The sequence below is a fragment of the Piliocolobus tephrosceles genome, chromosome 1, assembly GCF_002776525.5.
Source record: "Piliocolobus tephrosceles isolate RC106 chromosome 1, ASM277652v3, whole genome shotgun sequence".
In the NCBI taxonomy this organism is placed as follows: domain Eukaryota; kingdom Metazoa; phylum Chordata; class Mammalia; order Primates; family Cercopithecidae; genus Piliocolobus; species Piliocolobus tephrosceles.
This window is the reverse complement of record NC_045434.1, coordinates 34,849,528-34,867,494: the sequence shown is the minus strand read 5'-3', so window position 1 is coordinate 34,867,494 and position 17,967 is coordinate 34,849,528. Positions and strand designations below refer to the sequence as shown.

At 37.4% G+C, this 17,967-nt stretch overlaps 1 protein-coding gene across 2 annotated transcripts in view; it reads right to left on the bottom strand.

The window, feature by feature from the left end:
- Positions 1-17,967, bottom strand: part of RASAL2 (RAS protein activator like 2) — a 373,660-nt gene that overhangs the window by 176,473 nt on the left and 179,220 nt on the right. For both annotated transcript variants that reach the window (XM_023231271.1, XM_023231270.1), the window contains exon 2: positions 2,155-2,282. In XM_023231271.1, coding sequence (XP_023087039.1) covers positions 2,155-2,282 — 128 coding nt within the window. The remainder of the gene's footprint in view (positions 1-2,154; positions 2,283-17,967) is intronic.

Here is a 17,967-nt window from a genome sequence, read left to right as displayed (position 1 = left end):
TGCAGTGGATATAGTGAAAGGATTTCAAGAGGTGGGGAAGGACGAGTGGAAGACAGTGTCAGAGAAGAGAATACACAGAGCCACAGGGAGAGTACATACAGCATGGGAGATAAGGGTTCCCCAGGTGTTTAGGGTTACTCATGATGACTGGCATAAAAAGGGATAAAGTACATAAGATGTTATTATAGAAAATTATTTATTATGGACAGTTATTTTATGAGACAAAAGGTGGCCCAAGCACAGGTAACTCAATTGATTAATTTGCACCTTGGTTCTGGAAAAGGCATGCTTCTTGACTTTCTGCTATCTATACTTAAAGCTATTTCATCTCTTACAGTACTAAACTGAATAAAATGTAGGTAAGAGCAAAAAGATGGCAAACAATTTGTTTATATTACTCCTTATTAATAGCTCTGAGAAAAGACTGCTGACAGTACATTTGGTTAAAATGAAGATTTTGAATAGTTTGGATAATTAGAAATGTCCTATACTAATACTGACTTTACCAATTTTTATTATGTATCTACTTAATATAAACACAGCAACATAAACAACTTGTTCTAGAAAAGTCTGACCTTTATTCAGTTATTTTAATAAAATTAAGTTTAAGAATATTAAAATACTGGAAAAGGGTTATAGGTAGGGAGATGATAACAAAAGTAAAAGATATTTTCAATGGCAAGAGAAAAAGAATAAGCAAGTTCTTCATGGAGGCATATTAACAAGGCCCTTGAAAGTAAGCAATGCCTATTAAAATACAAGAAGAAACTGAAATTGTTTTATTGGTATTATCTTTACCACATCAAAAAATGCTGAGAAAGAGAAGGGACAGGTAAGAGAAGGGACAGGGAAGGAAGGAGGAGCAAGAGAAAAGAAAGGGGAGGTAGGGATCCACAGACGAGAATTAAGAAATATGTTTCCTATTCTTTGCTTCTTTTGAACTCACCTTTCTGGAAGGTGACTTACTGAATGGATATTCTACCTACATCTTTCTAGTTATTTATATAGTTTTGGCAATTAATCTTTCTCCTTCATTGAATCATATCTTCTCCTTCCCTTTCATTATTCCTCTTCTTTGTCAATATTATATTCACTTATTTTTTTAAATGGTGGAAATTGGGAATTACGATGATTTTATGGAGTAGTTTTACCACACCAAATCTGAATGATAACAATTATCTGATTAATCACCAATAAGCAAATAAATGAGATGGCTGTGGAAGGATTTGTAAACTGTAACAGTCGGAGAAATAAAATAGTAATAGCATGTGATAAGTCTAAGAGTTTTTTAATTTAGAAGAACAGAAAGTACACCTAGAACTAGACATCTGTCATGGTTACATTCTGTCTACCTCGCCAGATCTATTCTACTCTCTACCCTTCTTGACCTTGCTATGTTTCAGGAAGCTGACCTCTACAGCATACATCAAAAAGCAATCTTTTTCTGCCTTTGAGTTCGATTTGGCCAACAGGTGACACTGGCAAGAAATCAGAAGGCAGAAGAAAAGAGCTGGAGTGTTTATTCTGTCTTACTTCCTCCCTGCTGGCCATTTTTGTTTGGTATAGATAGAGACTGTGTTCTTTTGTGCATAACCACAGCAACTGTCAAGCAGCTCTTTTATGCAGCTACAGTTCTCTAGGTTCCAGAAACATCACTTTCTTCCCTTGCCTTGGAAGCCTAGGGTGATAACTGTTTTCTGCGATTGCTAGCTCGTGGGTGCTTCCTCATCCTTTGATAGGTCCTTTATGCTGCCCACACTCTGCAAATAGTCCCTTCGATAAACTCTTTCAATTAATCCAATTAATGACATTTGTTTTTGCTAGGAAGTAGACTGATGTAATTTCCAATGGCCCCTGTAGACCATTTTCAGGGCCAGGCCTATATAATCCAGCCCCTTCCCATTCCAAACTCCTCAGTTAAACTCAGTGTCTCTTCCACTGTTTCTTAGTGAAAATCCAGCCCTATCTTGTGAAACCCACTCCTTCATGAAGATAACATATCTTTATGACATTAGCAGCCTTTTAGACTTACCTATATCTTCATCAAGCCTTTATTTTTATAATACAACTTAGCAAAATGCAAACAAAAACTAGGTGATTTCAGGAATTTACTCAGAAAAGGAAAGTAACTTTCCTGAATAATATCCACCTCACCTCCTTCTCCTTGTTGAGCAATACCAACTGGCTGTCTGTGAGGATGCAATACTTCCGCTCCCATGTTGTTGTATCTGTGTAGGGTGACTGACCACAAGACAGACGATGTGTGGGTGGCCCTTTCACATCTGCATGACAAAAGGGAAAAAAAAGTGACAAATCATTATCTTGCTTAGTAAACCAGTACTTCAAATGTAAAATTCTTCCAAATCAAATAAAGAGGTGAGCCTAAACATGAATCTCAATGGTAAATTTAAAGCTTCCTCTGAAGAAAATGAAAACTGTTACATACAGAATAAGGAAAAAAATAGCCCTACAACCTTCAGAGAAGAGGGAAGAACTGTTAGTGCAAACTTTACATAGTAATTACCACTGTACATAAACTATAATAATGAGAGGTTGCTTCAGAGCTTAACCAGTATCATTCAAAATACAGAGACACAGTAACTCAGACACCTTCCCTAGTCTTTAGGAGAAAGATGATGTTACATGTATACTTTGAGAACACTGTTAACCCAGAACTCTGAGAGTAAATTTATCAGCAGACTAGGCCTTCCAAATGGCTTTACACTCATAAGAATTGAAAATGTTTAAACAACAGCATCATATTACCACTAGAGGCCAGCAAGATCTTAAAAACATAGAAAATAATTTTCTTAAGGAAAGATCTAAATATATTACCATGATGTTTCTTAAAGGTGGAGGTATCCAATATTAAAGCAAAATGTCTCAGCAATTCCCAACTGTCTCATTTCCTTATAAAATACCAAGTGGTTACTAACATCTTTGTCATTTTCAATTTTTTCTGATATAAAATGTTTGCTCATTTGGGCTGTTAGAACTGGGCACATATTTTAATGTATAAGTACACATCAGATCCATTAAATAAAGCTTTTATGACAGTTTGAAATATGTTAAAAGTTCTTCAGGCATGAAGAACTAATTCTTCTCAGGAATATACTAGAAAGACAACTTAACATGGATTATCACTACTTAGTTATTATGCTAAAGGAAAAACTCAAATTGAAATAATTAGAAAACCAACACCTAGGAGGGCAGGGGAGTCGTAAATCATAAAAAAGCACATTATATCTATTATATGAGTATTTTTCAGTATCATTGCTTTCTATAGAATTTTTGTCTTTTGGCACAGGATGATAGATATATTACTGGCATTGGCTTGACTTCAAGGAAAGCCAAATAATTTCCTAGGTGTCTTATACTATAATTAACCAAATATGCATAATTACAGCTGGAGCTCTGTAGAACGTCAGCAACAAGTCAGTTGCTATGTTTCTCTTCGTAGAACCATGTAGGTCTCTCTTTATAAATCCCTTTATGTGTTAAATGTTGTCTTCATTGTTTCTTCTGGTTTAACTTCCTGTCCTTTCTAAGGCTATCTAAACTTACTGCATGGCATGTTTCGGGGTTCATCAACTCTTCCCAAAGATAATTCAAGGTCCAAGAACCAACAGTGTTATTAGGGCTTGTTTAGACATGTTATTAATTCTTAGAAGCTCACTGTTTTGTCTTTTCTTCCCTTATTTTCTGTTTGTATCTCCTCTGCACTATGCACAGCATTACATGTTACGTCTGTAGCATCTCCAATCCACACCAACCCTCTCTCCCCTATCCTTAACCCTCCCCTTGTAGTCTAAGCATCTTAAATTATTTTATGTTAGAACTACATCTTCAGTTCTTTCAAAGTTTTCTTTTGACTTCAAAATCTCAAAATTATCACAAAAAAGCTCAATGAAACTGACTCTGAATCCTTTTGTACACATATAGCATATTCTTGCCTACATGTAAAAGCCATGTCAAAACTGATTTTCTTCACATGATTTGGACAAAAATATGGCTTACAATTTTACCACATGTAGGTCTATTTTTAGAGTCAAATACCAAGATGACTTCAACAGAAAGAGATGTACCTACTTTATGTGGAAATATGAATAGTTTTGTGGTCTAAACAATTAGAAACGTTGACAAAATTAGACAATTTATGGTCATTCAAATAACTAGCTTTATTATATAAGTTGTACTGTAAATTAACTTTAGCAAGAAGACACTGATAAACCCTGTCCATAAAAATTGTAATATAGGATACTGCATTAATAGCATAACCCAGGTTTCCTGACAAAATATAAATCTGTATCAACACTGAATTAAAGGAAATCTAAATTCTCTTTTCTGTGAGATCCTAATTAATTCTCTTAAAGCCTCACTAATATTCTCCCTTTGTCCAACCTGATCCTTCTTCTAATTTCTTCATGGTATTGTGAAAACAAGACAATGTCTCAAAAAAAAAAAAAAAAATTGTGGAACCCTGAACCACCCTGCTCTAGTGCTAAAGATAAGAAGAAATAGAGGGCAATGAAATAGGGAGCAATACTTTTATATTAAAAAACAATTCTGTCTGTCTGTCTAAACAGAGGGATTTATTAGCTATCCTATAGATTTTATAGCTTCTTTTTCTAATGCCCATTTTTGGCCTTTTTTTTTTTTTTTTTTTTTTTTTGAGACGGAGTCTTGCTCTGTCGCCCAGGCTGGAGTGCAGTGGCCGGATCTCAGCTCACTGCAAGCTCCGCCTCCCGGGTTTACGCCATTCTCCCGCCTCAGCCTCCTGAGTAGCTGGGACTACAGGCGCCGGCCACCTCGCCCGGCTAGTGTTTTGTATTTTTAGTAGAGACGGGGTTTCACCGTGTTAGCTAGGATGGTCTTGATCTCCTGACCTCGTGATCCGCCCGTCTCGGCCTCCCAAAGTGCTGGGATTACAGGCTTGAGCCACCGCGCCTGGCCCATTTTTGGCCTTTTTAAAGAATGTATACCAAGGAAAAAAAAAATTTAAAAAAGTGATAGTTTCTGTTCTTTTTAGTACTTCTCTATTATCTGAAAGGCATTTTAAGTAATAAAGTGATATTTTTAAAAATAACCTATATTTAATTTATATAGGTTAAGTTATATCATGTCCTCATTTCCAGGGCTAAATGAAGGTTTAAAAGCATGTAAGCAAGGCCTGTATACTGAGACTATATGCATTACTAGGACAAGCTCAAATTTTTGCCCTATTTCACCTTGCCAATCCTATCAATCTTTATTTTTTGCTCTAGTGACTTACTTTTAATTTCTGACTTCTAATTATTTTTAGTATCTAAAATTCGCCAGAGAAAAGAATAACTAACTTAGAATCATGTAGAAAAATCTTAAGAGCAAAACTGGAAACAATTTTGGATTTGCTCTGTTCATTCCTACGAGGATACTAAGGACAATGAATGCTGGCCTCATTACAAAAATTAAATAATTTTAGAAACATTTAAAAGAATCAGAGGTAAGTCAATGGATCTCTTTGTAAATACTTCTTTAAAACTGGGTATTATTCCGTAGACCAGCAGTTCTCCAATTTCTTCATTGCAGGACTCCTTTAGACTCTAAAATTACTGAGGACTTCAGAGTTTTTGTTTATATGGGTTATATCAATATTTACCATATTAGAAATTAAACCTGAGAAATTTAGAAATATGAATTCATTTAACAATAACATTCCTATTGCATGTTAACATACGTAACACATTTTTAATGAAATGTAACTGTTTTCAAAAAAAATTTTAAAGGTAACACTTTTACATTTTTGCAAATCTCTTTAAAGTCTGGCTGAATAGAAGACAGCAAGGTTTTTATATTTGTTTCTACATTCAGTCTATTGCTTTGTGTTTTTCTGGTTGATATACATCAAGAAAATCTGTACTCACAAATATGTAGTTGGAAAAGGAAAGAGTGTTTTAATAATATTTCCCAATAACTATGAATATTCTTCGCTAATACTATACCCAACCTGACAAGCAGTTGCTTTTCAAAAGTTAGTGTGCAATGTGTAATCTGAAACCAAATCAATGAACTTTTCATATTCTGTTACATCAAAAACCACTGGTCCACCTTGTCCTTGGAGTGGATCTTTCACCCCATCTATGTGAGTTTATAAACATCATGCACCAATCACTTAAAAAATACTGGTTCATTCAGATTTGCAGATATTCCAAATATTGACACTTTTCATTATATAATATCACATTTATCAATCTTCAAAAAAGTTTTGATCTCATCAGAAAAGACTTCAAGTACTACCGGGAAGCTGCCAAGCTCAAAGTTGCAGATGCAAATTTTCTAACATTCTAGTTTTTGCTTTTAGTCTTAAATTTCATCATTAGCAATAAATACTCTTGGTTGTTTCCCTGAAATGATAGGTTTATGTCTTCCTTTTTCCAGAAAATGTCTGCCATATAACCAAGACTGAATAACTATAATTAGTCTTATAGTTCTATTATAAAAAATAGTTTTAAACCATCAGATAAGGGGTCCTGGAGATCTAGCATTTCACAGACCACATGCTAAAAACCACTGCTTAGACAATAGAAAGTCAACGAGGTGTTCTAAGAAAATCTGGCAATACTAGTTTATAACAAGATGAAAAAGTGGGGGAAAGACCAGAGGTGTTAACAATGTATGGGAGACTGATGTAATGGTCTGGTTTAGGGATGCTCAGGGTCTGAAACAGATCAGTTGTAGCGAAAATGGTAACAAAGAGACCATGTGAGCCATATTTTGAAACAGGAATCAACAGGACAGGTAACTTTCTAGTTGTTTGCGGTGGATGAATAACACAAAAGAGATGAGAGGATAAAAGAGTCACTAATAAATATACAAATTGATAAAAGTTAATAAAACAGGTTATGTAACTGTAATATATAACAGAAAGTCCAATAAAGATGGTTTTCAAAAAAGGAAGAAAGATAACCTAAAAGGGAAGCTTATTTGAAGTATTCAATGCAATCTATTATTTCCAAATAATTTCAAAACAGCATTCAAAATACTAAGTCATTTGGCCTGCCAGTAAGTCTAAAAAGCAAACTTTGGACCCCTTCAAATGCTAATATAAATTCAGCAACTGCAAATGCTAATATAAATTTAGAAACTACTTGTCAAAGAAACAACAACAATAACAACAGACCTCTTATGTGTTAACCCCTGTAATGGGAGAAAAGAGTATCATAGCATGATACACTACTTGACAAAAATGACAAACTGAATGATATGATAGAACTGGAAATTTCAGTACAGGAACACACACACAGACACACTCCAACTTTTTTCTTAGAGGAGAAGCAACTTTTCTCTTCCACACTTAGGAAAAGTGCCTCAAAAATTTTATAGCAGGAGAGTAATTAAAGGGATCTGATAGAAAGCAGAAATAGGGATAAGAGAGAAAGGACAATAAGTCTATGGCCAACATAGGAAGAAAAAATTGCTGTGAGAAATTTTATTTTTGTATCTTACAGCTCCTTAGAAGTTCGTCTGAGTTGCTTTTGAATCACATCATTTACTAGTCTCATGTTTTTAAAAATTCTGACATGATATGTTAAATGCAATTGGTAAAATCACGAACCTATTGAGAGAGGAAAAAGGAAGAAAATGGTCAGGCAGGCAGCTATGGTGGGTACTTGGTTGAATCCTTTCAAACAAAAGCCTGATTTTTCAGGCTGTAGGCACAGATAAGGGGACTTGCACAGGGAAGCTTGCCTAAGACATGCTCACAGCCACACAGATAAGACAGATTATACAGATAACTTGCCCAGACATGGCCACAATGGAAAATTCCATCCTCTAACACATGTGCAGTAAAGGGAACAAAGCATTATGGAGTAACTCAAGCTAAGGGCCCGCATGCACACTAGCAGGACGGGGTGGAGGTACCAGAAATTTGCGCCTTATGCAAATGATATGCCCAGTCATCATCGGTTTCTTATAAAAGCCTTTGAATTGAACTGTAAAAATGGCAACCCTCTTCTGGGCCCCCTCTCTGCGGCAGACAACTTTCATTCTTTTGCTTATTAAACTTTTGCTCCAGCCTCACCCTCTGTGTCCATGCTCCTTAATTCTTTTGGTCGTGAGACAAACAACTCTGGGTGATGCCTCATAATAACAGACTACTACACTGTGTTGCACTGGCGAGACAGTAACACTGTTAATATTTACTGCCTTCCAGAGAAAGCTTTATAAAGGGATTCTATAGAGAGAATCTTCCCAGTTAACACAAACTCTAATGTTTCATTCAGTCTCAGGAGCCTTTCATCTATCTTAGTGCCAATCTAAAAAAAGAAGTAACAACAACACAGTTTTGGGAAATCTATCTAAATAGGGAAGGTCTTAATACACTAAAAGAGAAACACATTCCCAACAGATAATTGGTGTAAACTGCAGAAGTCTGAACTGCTGTGGAAGGATAGATCTATATTTTTCTGTATTTATACATACATTTTTATTCCCACATCAGAGCTAACCTGGCTTAGAAATGGCAAATTCTTCGCAACTCTGAAATTTCAATGACCAGATTTGTTTTGGCTTTGAACCCAAAATCAAAATACAAGTATTACTTCATAAAAGCTAAGAATTAAAGTGATCACTTTATTACAGAAGCAAAAACATCTGGCCAGGAATGGTGGCTCACACCTATAATCCCAGCACTTTGGGAGGCCAAGGGGGGTGGATCACTTGAACTCAGGAGTTTGAGGCCAGCCTGGTCAACATAGTGAGACCTCATCTCTACAAAAAATACAAAAATTAGCCAGGCACGGTGGTGCGTGCCTGCAGTCCCAGCTACTTGGGAGGCTGAGGTGGGAGGATCCCATTTTTGTTTTCATCAACATGTTCACAACAGTTTTAATAGGCATTCAGTTTAATATCATATTAATAGGCCAATTAACAAGTTTTCTCTCTCTTTTTTTTTTTTTTTGAGAGGGAATTTCACTCTATTGCCCAGACAGGACTGCAGTGGCACGATCTTGGCTCACAGCAAGCTCTGCCTCACACGTTCACGCAATTCTCCTGCCTCAGCCTCCTGAGTAGCTGGGACTACAGGTGACCGCCACCATGGCTGGCTAATTTTTTGTATTTTTAGTAGAGATGGGGTTTTACCGTGTTAGCCAGGATGGTCTCGATCTCCTGAACTCGTGATCCACCAGCCTCGGCCTTCCAAAGTGCTGGGATTACAGGCGTGAGCCACCGCGCCCGGTCAACAAGCTATTTTTTTAAATGCAGTTCTTTATTTTTTTAATAAACAATAAAATCCTTGCCACTGACATGCAGATTTAAAAATATGGTATACACATGTCTATCTTCTATAGACAATTTCTGATACAGTAGGAGAAATAATGTTAGAGTTGCTATGTGGAGATGATTCTTAACAATGTCAATAACTGTAACAGGCTGGGCACAGTGGCTCATGCCTGTAATCCCAGCACTTTGGGAGGCTAAGGCAGGAGGATCACTTGAGGCCAGGAGGTCCAGGCTGCAGTGGGCCATGATCACACCACTGTACTCTGCCTGGGCAACAGAATGAGACCTTATCTCAAAAAAAAAAAAAAAAAAAGTATTATTATGTGGTTGAGGAGCAGTCCACAATATACTGCAGATATATGCTCAAATTATTTTATAAATGTATTAATGTTGTCTGCTTAAGACCTAGTGTAGTTGCCATCAACTAAGTCACTCTCTTTCATTCTTAAAGTACAAAAAGAAAGGAAAATCCAGTCAGGTCACTTAAAGTAAAGTTTAATTTTACTTATTTTATCCCTTCATGACCTTCCCGCCCTCTATATTCTGTCAAAATGTCAGAAAATAACATTTCCAGGACAACAAACAAAAATTTTCTTAGACTGATAACCACCCAACACACAGTACCTGTGAACTTTGCTTTGTCCTGACACACAAGGAACATTTGGGCTGGCAAATTATATTACAGTTCATACAAATAAATGGCCTCAGTAGGTTTAAATATGGCCACACTCATACCTTGATGAGTAATATGGATACTAAAGCAATCATTCAATATGTTTAAGATATAAAGTCATTAGGTCAGAAATGGTTGCCTTCATGGAAATACAAGTCTTAATCCTTACATTACCACATTTACTCTAAGACCATAACTATTTGCTGAAATAAATTTATATTGTGTCTTTTAACCTTAGCTAACCACTTTAGTTTCCCTGTCAACTACAGAGGCTTAATTTTCAAGCTACTTGATCACTGGTGTCTAGTTAGCAAATCCACTATGCTCACTATCACCCTTGTTAAGAGGAGAGAACAGGAAAGAGAAAGCATGTGATACTTCTCTCTGCTGAGTAATTTCCTTTAGTCTAACATTTGCAGAGTTCTGCTACTACATCCCTCTCAGTCTCAGCAGCACCGCAGTTCATCATGAAGGTTATAACTTTGCTCTGTCACAGGTCAGAGTGAGTTATCTGGTAAAAAAAAGTAATAAATCCCTTGAAGGCATGACTTATTTATGGCAGACAACTTGATATTCGATAAAGGTAACACTTCTCTTTATAGAAGAGCTCATTTTACTTTGGTGCCATTACTTATTTTAAGAAGATGGTAAGGATGGGGAATAATTCCTATGATGGTTCTACCTTGCTTCTCTCTTCCACATCACTACATTCCACATCACTACAACAGTTTGCACTGCCCTGATCACATGTGCCATGAAATGCAAGCAAAGCAGATCATATAGTTTTCTTCCACTTCTTAAATATGCATTAGAAGAAATAAGTCCTATGTGGCTGGGCGCGGTGGCTCAAGCCTGTAATCCCAGCACTTTGGGAGGCCGAGACGGGCGGATCACGAGGTCAGGAGATCGAGACCATCCTGGCTAACACGGTGAAACCCCGTCTCTACTAAAAATACAAAAACTAGCCGGGCGAGGTGGCGGGCGCCTGTAGTCCCAGCTACTCGGGAGGCTGAGGCAGGAGAATGGCATAAACCCAGGAGGCGGAGCTTGCAGTGAGCTGAGATCCGGCCACTGCACTCCAGTCCGGGCGACAGAGCGAGACTCTGCCTCAAACAAAAAAAAAAAAAAAAAAAAAAAAAAAGAAGAAATAAGTCCTGCTGGGATATCAGGGCATGCCTCTACAGTCCCAGCTACTCGGGAGCTGAGATCACTTGAGCTCAGAAGATCGAAGCTGTAGGGTGCATGACTGTGCTCTCAATAGCCACTGCACTCAAACCTGGCTAACATAGTCCAACCCAGTCTCTTAAAAGAGGTAAGTCCCTTAATTTCCACACTGAGCCAAGTCTGCTTAAGCAACTATATGGCCTAGTTAACTGAATGGAGTCTTATGAATGGTGCCAACAGTAAGATGACAAATGGCAGTCCATCACAGCCTGTTCTTCAATCCCAATAGATCAGTCATATCTACAGTTCATACTAAACCTCTTAAACAGAAAAATATAAAATATTCAAAATAAGTCACTTACATACTAATCCTTTGAAGGAAATAAAGGCCTATCTACAATTTTTTCTTAAATAAATACTGTGCTAATTTAAGAAAAGCGTAGCCAAGCACGGTGGCTCACGCCTGTAATCCTAGCACTTTGGGAGGCGGCAGCAGGAGGATCCTTTGAGCTCCATGGGCAACAAAGTGGGATACCTCTACAAAAAGACTACAAAAATCAGCCAGGTTTGGTGGCTTACACCTGTAATCCCAACTACTCAGGAGGCTGTAGCAGGAGGACTGCTTGAGCCTGGGAGGTTGAGGCTGTGGTGAGTTGTGATTGTGTTACTGTATTCCAGCCCAGGCGACAGAGCAAGACCCTATCTCAGAAAGAAAAGAAAGAGAAAAGCATAAGCAAAACTAGCATGGCACTTAAAATATGACCACAGTACTGTATTACTAAGTAATCAAAACTCAAGATCATTTTCATGTCTCATGTTTCTGTTAACAGAAAAATGAACTACACTAAGACTTAATCTCAAACACTATTTAATGCACATTCCTTTTGTTATATTTAATATCTCTCCCTATATTAATATATCCTCATGCTTGTCTCTTTTTGAATTGGATCTCAACACTTTCCTTTAGGGGCAGCTGGTGTGGGAAAAGAATCAGAACTTTTCAAGGAATGTGATTCTTAGTGGAGAGGGTGTAAAAGAGGGAACTCAGACACTAATTTCACTATTGAGAAATCAGTTTCTGAGTTTTTAGCCATGGGTTACACAACCAATGCTGTGATATCACCTCTCTATCTAAAAAAGCAGAAGGCAGGCTACATTAGAAATAAAAGTTGTCAAGAGTACGGCAGCATTAAAAATCTTCAATAGCTCTATCTCTATTTATAATACCAAGTGCAACAGAATCCAGAACTACATATGCATCTTTTCTGAATTGGGACCCATTTGAATCACAAATCACTGAGCTTACAGTGAAAACTATCAAGGTGATAATACAAGCATCTCTAAAGAATCTTATCTGTCACTCACTAGGAATTAGACAACCCAATTCAATGAGCACAACTTAGCTGACTCATATCAGCAGTGAAAAACCTTTCTTTTTATGAAAAACCACTGACCTCAAGTGGTATGAAACAAACACCTACAATACAAGGCTATAAAGCCGTAAGAAGCAGCATTTAGTTTTTCTCTTTAATACAGCCAACACAAATAGAAAAACATCCCTCTTATCCAAATCTAATCCATTCCTGAAAATGCATTGGATGGCAAATTTTCATGTAACAGGAGCCTATATTCTATGATTTTTTAAATGGGAAAAGAAAATTTAGTTCAAACCCATCTAAAACTCCAAATTAATTTCCCCAAATATTAAGTATTCTTAAACCCCTATAGTAATCCATCAGAAAGTTCTAAATTTAAAATGCCAATACAAAATTGTTTAATATTTGGTGAACCTGTTAGTTGGTATGTTTATACATAGTATATACATCAGACACCAGTTACATTCCCTTTGACACTACAAACTCGTACTGTAAGGTAAATAAACAATACTTTGTTAAAGACATATAATGAATGCAAATAAAAACAAAATTAAACAAATTACGAGGCTTTCTAAAACTAACACCATTATCATAATTTTCTTTATAAAAGTCATATGCACAGTACAAGAGGACATATGCATGGCCAAGTTTATGGTTTTTGTCTCATTAGCCTTTATCACATGTATTTTCTTCAAAGTAAGAATTTTTCTAATTTTCTAGACATACTTTTCACAGCCTTTTCTATTATCTTAGAAGATATTAAGATTGCATAAAATCCTTAACATAATCATGAAACACAATTCTATTGGGAACATAGCTGATACAGGACAGTAAATCTACATTCTCCAACCACATTTGTGTGGCACTTATGTTTTTGGCCACAATACACATTCCGGGTTCTTTTAGTAATATTTTAATCTGGATAGTCAATTTAAGGTTAAAAAAATTCCAAGTCGTTACAGCAAATATTTGGATTTTTTTTTTTTTTAAGGTGGAGTCTCATTCCGTCACCTAGGCTGGAGTGCAATGGCATGATCTCAGCTTACTCACTGCAACCTCTGCCTCCTGAGTTCAAGTGATTCTCCTGCCACAGCCTCCAGAGCAGCTGGGACTACAGGCGTGTGCTATCATACCTAGCTAATTTTTGGATTTTTAGTAGAGACGGGGTTTCACCATGTTGGCCAGGCTGGTCTTGAACTCCTGACCTCAAGCGATCCGCCTCCCTTGGCCTCCCAAAATGCTAGGATTACTGGCTAAGCCACCATGCCTGGCCAAATATTTGGATTTTAATTGAGAAAAGAAAATACAGTTCAAGCCCATCTTGCACTAAAGTGAGAGTTCAAATATCAAGGAATATATTCATATTACAGAGAATAAAAAGAATGAACATAAGGAAGAAATGATTTATGAGTATCAAGTAGGAAAAGAAATAAAAATAAATGCCAACTGGAAAAGAAATGAAGAGAAAGGGAAAGGGGGGTCCTTTAATGCAGAGTTGAAAGGTATCTTAGAGATCAATAAATCATACTTCCTTAATTCATAAATAAAATAAGGCTGAGCATTATACAATTACTTGCTCGAAGTGATACACCTAGCATAGCTATCTTAGAATTCAGTTATTCTGATGTATAGCCTGGGATTTTTTTCTAGCATATCAATAAAGCTTCTCCTTTATTTTATTTTATTTTATTTTTATTTTTATTTTTTTGACACGGAGTCTCTTGCTCTGTCGCCCAGGCTGGAGTGCAGTGGTGCGATCTCGACTCACTGCAAGCACTGCCTCCCGGGTTCACGCCATTCTCCTGCCTCAGCCTCCCGAGTAGCTGGGACTACAGGCGCCTGCCACCATGCCTGGCTAATTTTTGGATTTTTTTAGTAGAGACGGGGTTTCGCCGTGTTAGCCAGGATGATCTCGACCTCCCGACCTCGTGATCCACCCGCCTCCGTCTCCCAAAGTGCTGGGATTACAGGCGTGAGCCACCGTGCCCGGTCGCTTCTCCTTTATTTTTAAGTTCGGTGAGTATTTGTTAATTGTAAGTAAAGCACTGTACTCAAGCCTGGGGTTATAACAATGAACAAGATGGATCTAGTGACTGGACTCACGGAACATCAACTTAATGGGGTCAAATACTGTACAATCAGTATACAACTAATTTAAAATAATTCTGATAAACACTATAAAAAAGCAGCATAGGGTGCTGTGAGAACATTCAACAACCAGTAGACTCAGGCCTGGGCATTATTACAGCTGGAAGAACGGTAGGTGGTGAAGGGAAATGTATTAGCATTTCAGACAAATGAACCACAGATGGACAAGCCCTTAAGTAAGACGGTGGTCCTACTTCAACAATCTGAAAGTGGGGGCCCTATGGCTGAAGCAGTTTTGGAGAGCAAGGAAGTAGTGCAGAGATAAGAGGCTAGTGAAAAGTCTGGGGCAAGATCATGCAGAGCCCTATAAACCAGGTTAAGGAAGTTGATTTTTATCCTATGAACAATGGGAAGCATCTGAAGAATTTTAAACAGAGGAATGACACCACTGATTTGCATTTTTGTCAAAAGGTGAACAGAGGTTTCATTTACTGAGATTAGGAATTCTGAAAGAAGAACAAGTTTGAGGAATAAGCTGAGAAATTCAATTTGGGTCACATTTAGTCAGATAAAGTCAAGCCAAATGCTAGATCCATCTGTCTAGGGCCAAGATTTCTAACCCTGGCCTACAGAAAAAACTGGAATTGCTGCAAGAGCTCCATAATGCCTTATTCAAATTTCATTTTAAGAAATATATGGCAGCTACTAGGTTAAAACAGTAGATTGAACTTTTATAATTTCACTTCCTTTCAAAACCCCACTTCAACTACAGTAAATTTATATATGGAGAGACAGAGATATGGACCCACAAAAGTAGTGAGAATGGAAATAAAGAAAAAGTAAATGAAAGTTTAAAAGCTAGAAGAAACATGTTCAAGTGGTAACTGACTTAACAGGCCTGAGTAACAGAATCCTAGGTTAAGAATGAGAAAAGCTAAGAACCAACCTAATTTAAACCACAGAATCCTTGAAAGGTTCAGGGATAGGCCAGTACTAGGTAACTCTCAATGGAGAAGAGGGGTAGTATAAAATCTGTTTAAGAGGCACAGTACCAAGATCCTCTTGCCCATCTATGATTTAGATAAATGTCCCTTGCCAATCCGGGTAAAAGAATGGAGGTTTGCTCTCCTGGGAGGGTAAAATAAATGGTGGACAAAAGAGTAATTGTCACAGTTGAGAAAAGGCTACTCTAAACATGTAAGACATGAGCTTCCTCCAGAGTTGTTTTCAACTCCCATTTGACTCTCAAAATTAGACTTTTACATTCCAGACAGGCAATTTAGAAGAACACTCTGGGCATCAGACCATCCCAAGAGAAACGAACTAAAGATACTAACAAAAGGGTTCCCCCGACAAATAGCAAGTCCAGGGCTTGCTAGGGCTTATAGTAAAGCCCTTAAAGCCCAGGGCTTATAGTAAAGCCCTTAAAACGGACAAGGTCCATGTTCACACTTAGATCCTCCAGTAAGCTTTCTCATCTCCCATTGTTAATCTGAAGCAGACCAACAAGAATTACCAGAACCAAAAGAAAGCTTCTAGTAGAAGAACAGAGAGATTTAAAAAAAAAAAAAAAAGAAAAGAAAGAAAGACACAGAAAAAGGCAACTTGAAGGAGACACAAACAATACAGGGAAAAAACAAAACACTGTTATCCTCAAAGAGACAGATACAGGAAAAAATGGCATCCAGGAAACAAAAATAAGATACTTTTAAATAAAAAGCAACACTTACAGAGCTAAAAAGATCTTTTGTATAATAAAAACATAATAGCAGAAATGAAAAAAAAATCAGTAACACAATCAAAAGATTAAATTCAGAAAATAGATCAAAAAGACAAAAAGATGGAAAAGAAAAAGGTAAACTGAGAAACCAATCTAGGAGGGTCAAGATAAAAATAATAGGCAAGAAAAAACAGAAACTAGGAAATCATTTGTGAAATTTCTCAGTACTAAATGATGTGAGTTTCTAGATCGAAACCCACTGAGTATCCAGCAAAACCGATGAAAAAAGATGACCACCAAAACATATCAGTAAGAAACAAACAGTTATGTATAAAATATCAGGAATAAGAATAGATCTGGACTTCTCAAAAGCAACACAGGAATTTGGAAGACAATGGAGCAATGAGTTCAACATTCTGACAGAAAAGTATTTCTAACCTAGATTGTTATTTACTTAGCCAAACTAACAACCAAGTGTGAGAATAAAAGTATTTTAGATATTCAAGGTCTCAAAAATTTTGCCTACCACGAACTGCTCATCAGGAAAAATATCCTACCAGAGTGTTACAGGAAAGGGTCCTGATGCAGACCCCCAAGAGAGGGTTCTTGGATCTCATGCAATAAAGAATTCAGGGCGTGTCCACAGTGCAAAGTGAAAGCAAGTTTATTAGAAAGTAAAGGAATAAAAGGATGGCTACTCCATAGAGCAGCCCCAAGGGCTGCTGGTTGCCCATTGTTATGGTTACTTCTTGATGATATGCTAAACAAGGAGTAGATTATTCATGCCTCCTCTTTGTAGACCATATATGGTATGTTGCCATGGCATTTGTAAACTGTCATGGCGCTGGTGGGAGTGTAGCAGTGAGGACCACCAGAGGTCACTCTCGTCACCATTTTGGTTTTGGCAGGTTTTGGCCAGCTCCTTTACTGCAACCTATTTTATCAGGAAGGTCTTTATGACCTGTATTTTGTGCTGACCTCCTGTCTCATCCTGTGACTTAGAATGCCTTAACCATCTGGGAAGGCAGCCTGGTAGGTTTCAGCCTCATTGTACCCAGTTCCTATTTAAGATAGAGTTGCTCTGGTTCACACGCCTCTGACAAGATATCCTCCTTCAAAATGGGGGAGTGTCTTAGTCTGCTCAGGCTGCCTTAACAAAATACTATAGACGGTGTGAGTAAACAACACAAATTTATATTGATAGAGTTCTGGAGGTTGGGAAGTCCAAGATCAAGGTACTGGCCAATTCAGTTCCTGATGAGGGCTCTTTCTTGGCTTACAGATGGCCACCTTCTCACTGTGTCCTCACATGGTGAAGACAGAGCACTGGAGTCTCTCCCCGTCTTTACAAGGGCAACACTCTTATTACCTCATTTAATCTTTATCACTTTCGTCACAGGTCCTATGTCCAAATACAGTACACTCAGACATAAGGCTTCAACATAAAATAACTTTGGAGAGACACACTCAGTTCATAGTAGAAAGTAAATCAAGAAAACAAAACACATACCGTTTAAAAAACAGGTACTCTAATACAGGAGAGAAGCAAGTAATATTTCAACATGACAATGAATAAGAATAGGAGGTTGATAACTATCCACCAGTCCTGATTGCGGCAGCATGACTAAAGAGACTGACATGCTGAAGGCTGTCATATCATGCTTTTGCCTATGTGCCATCAT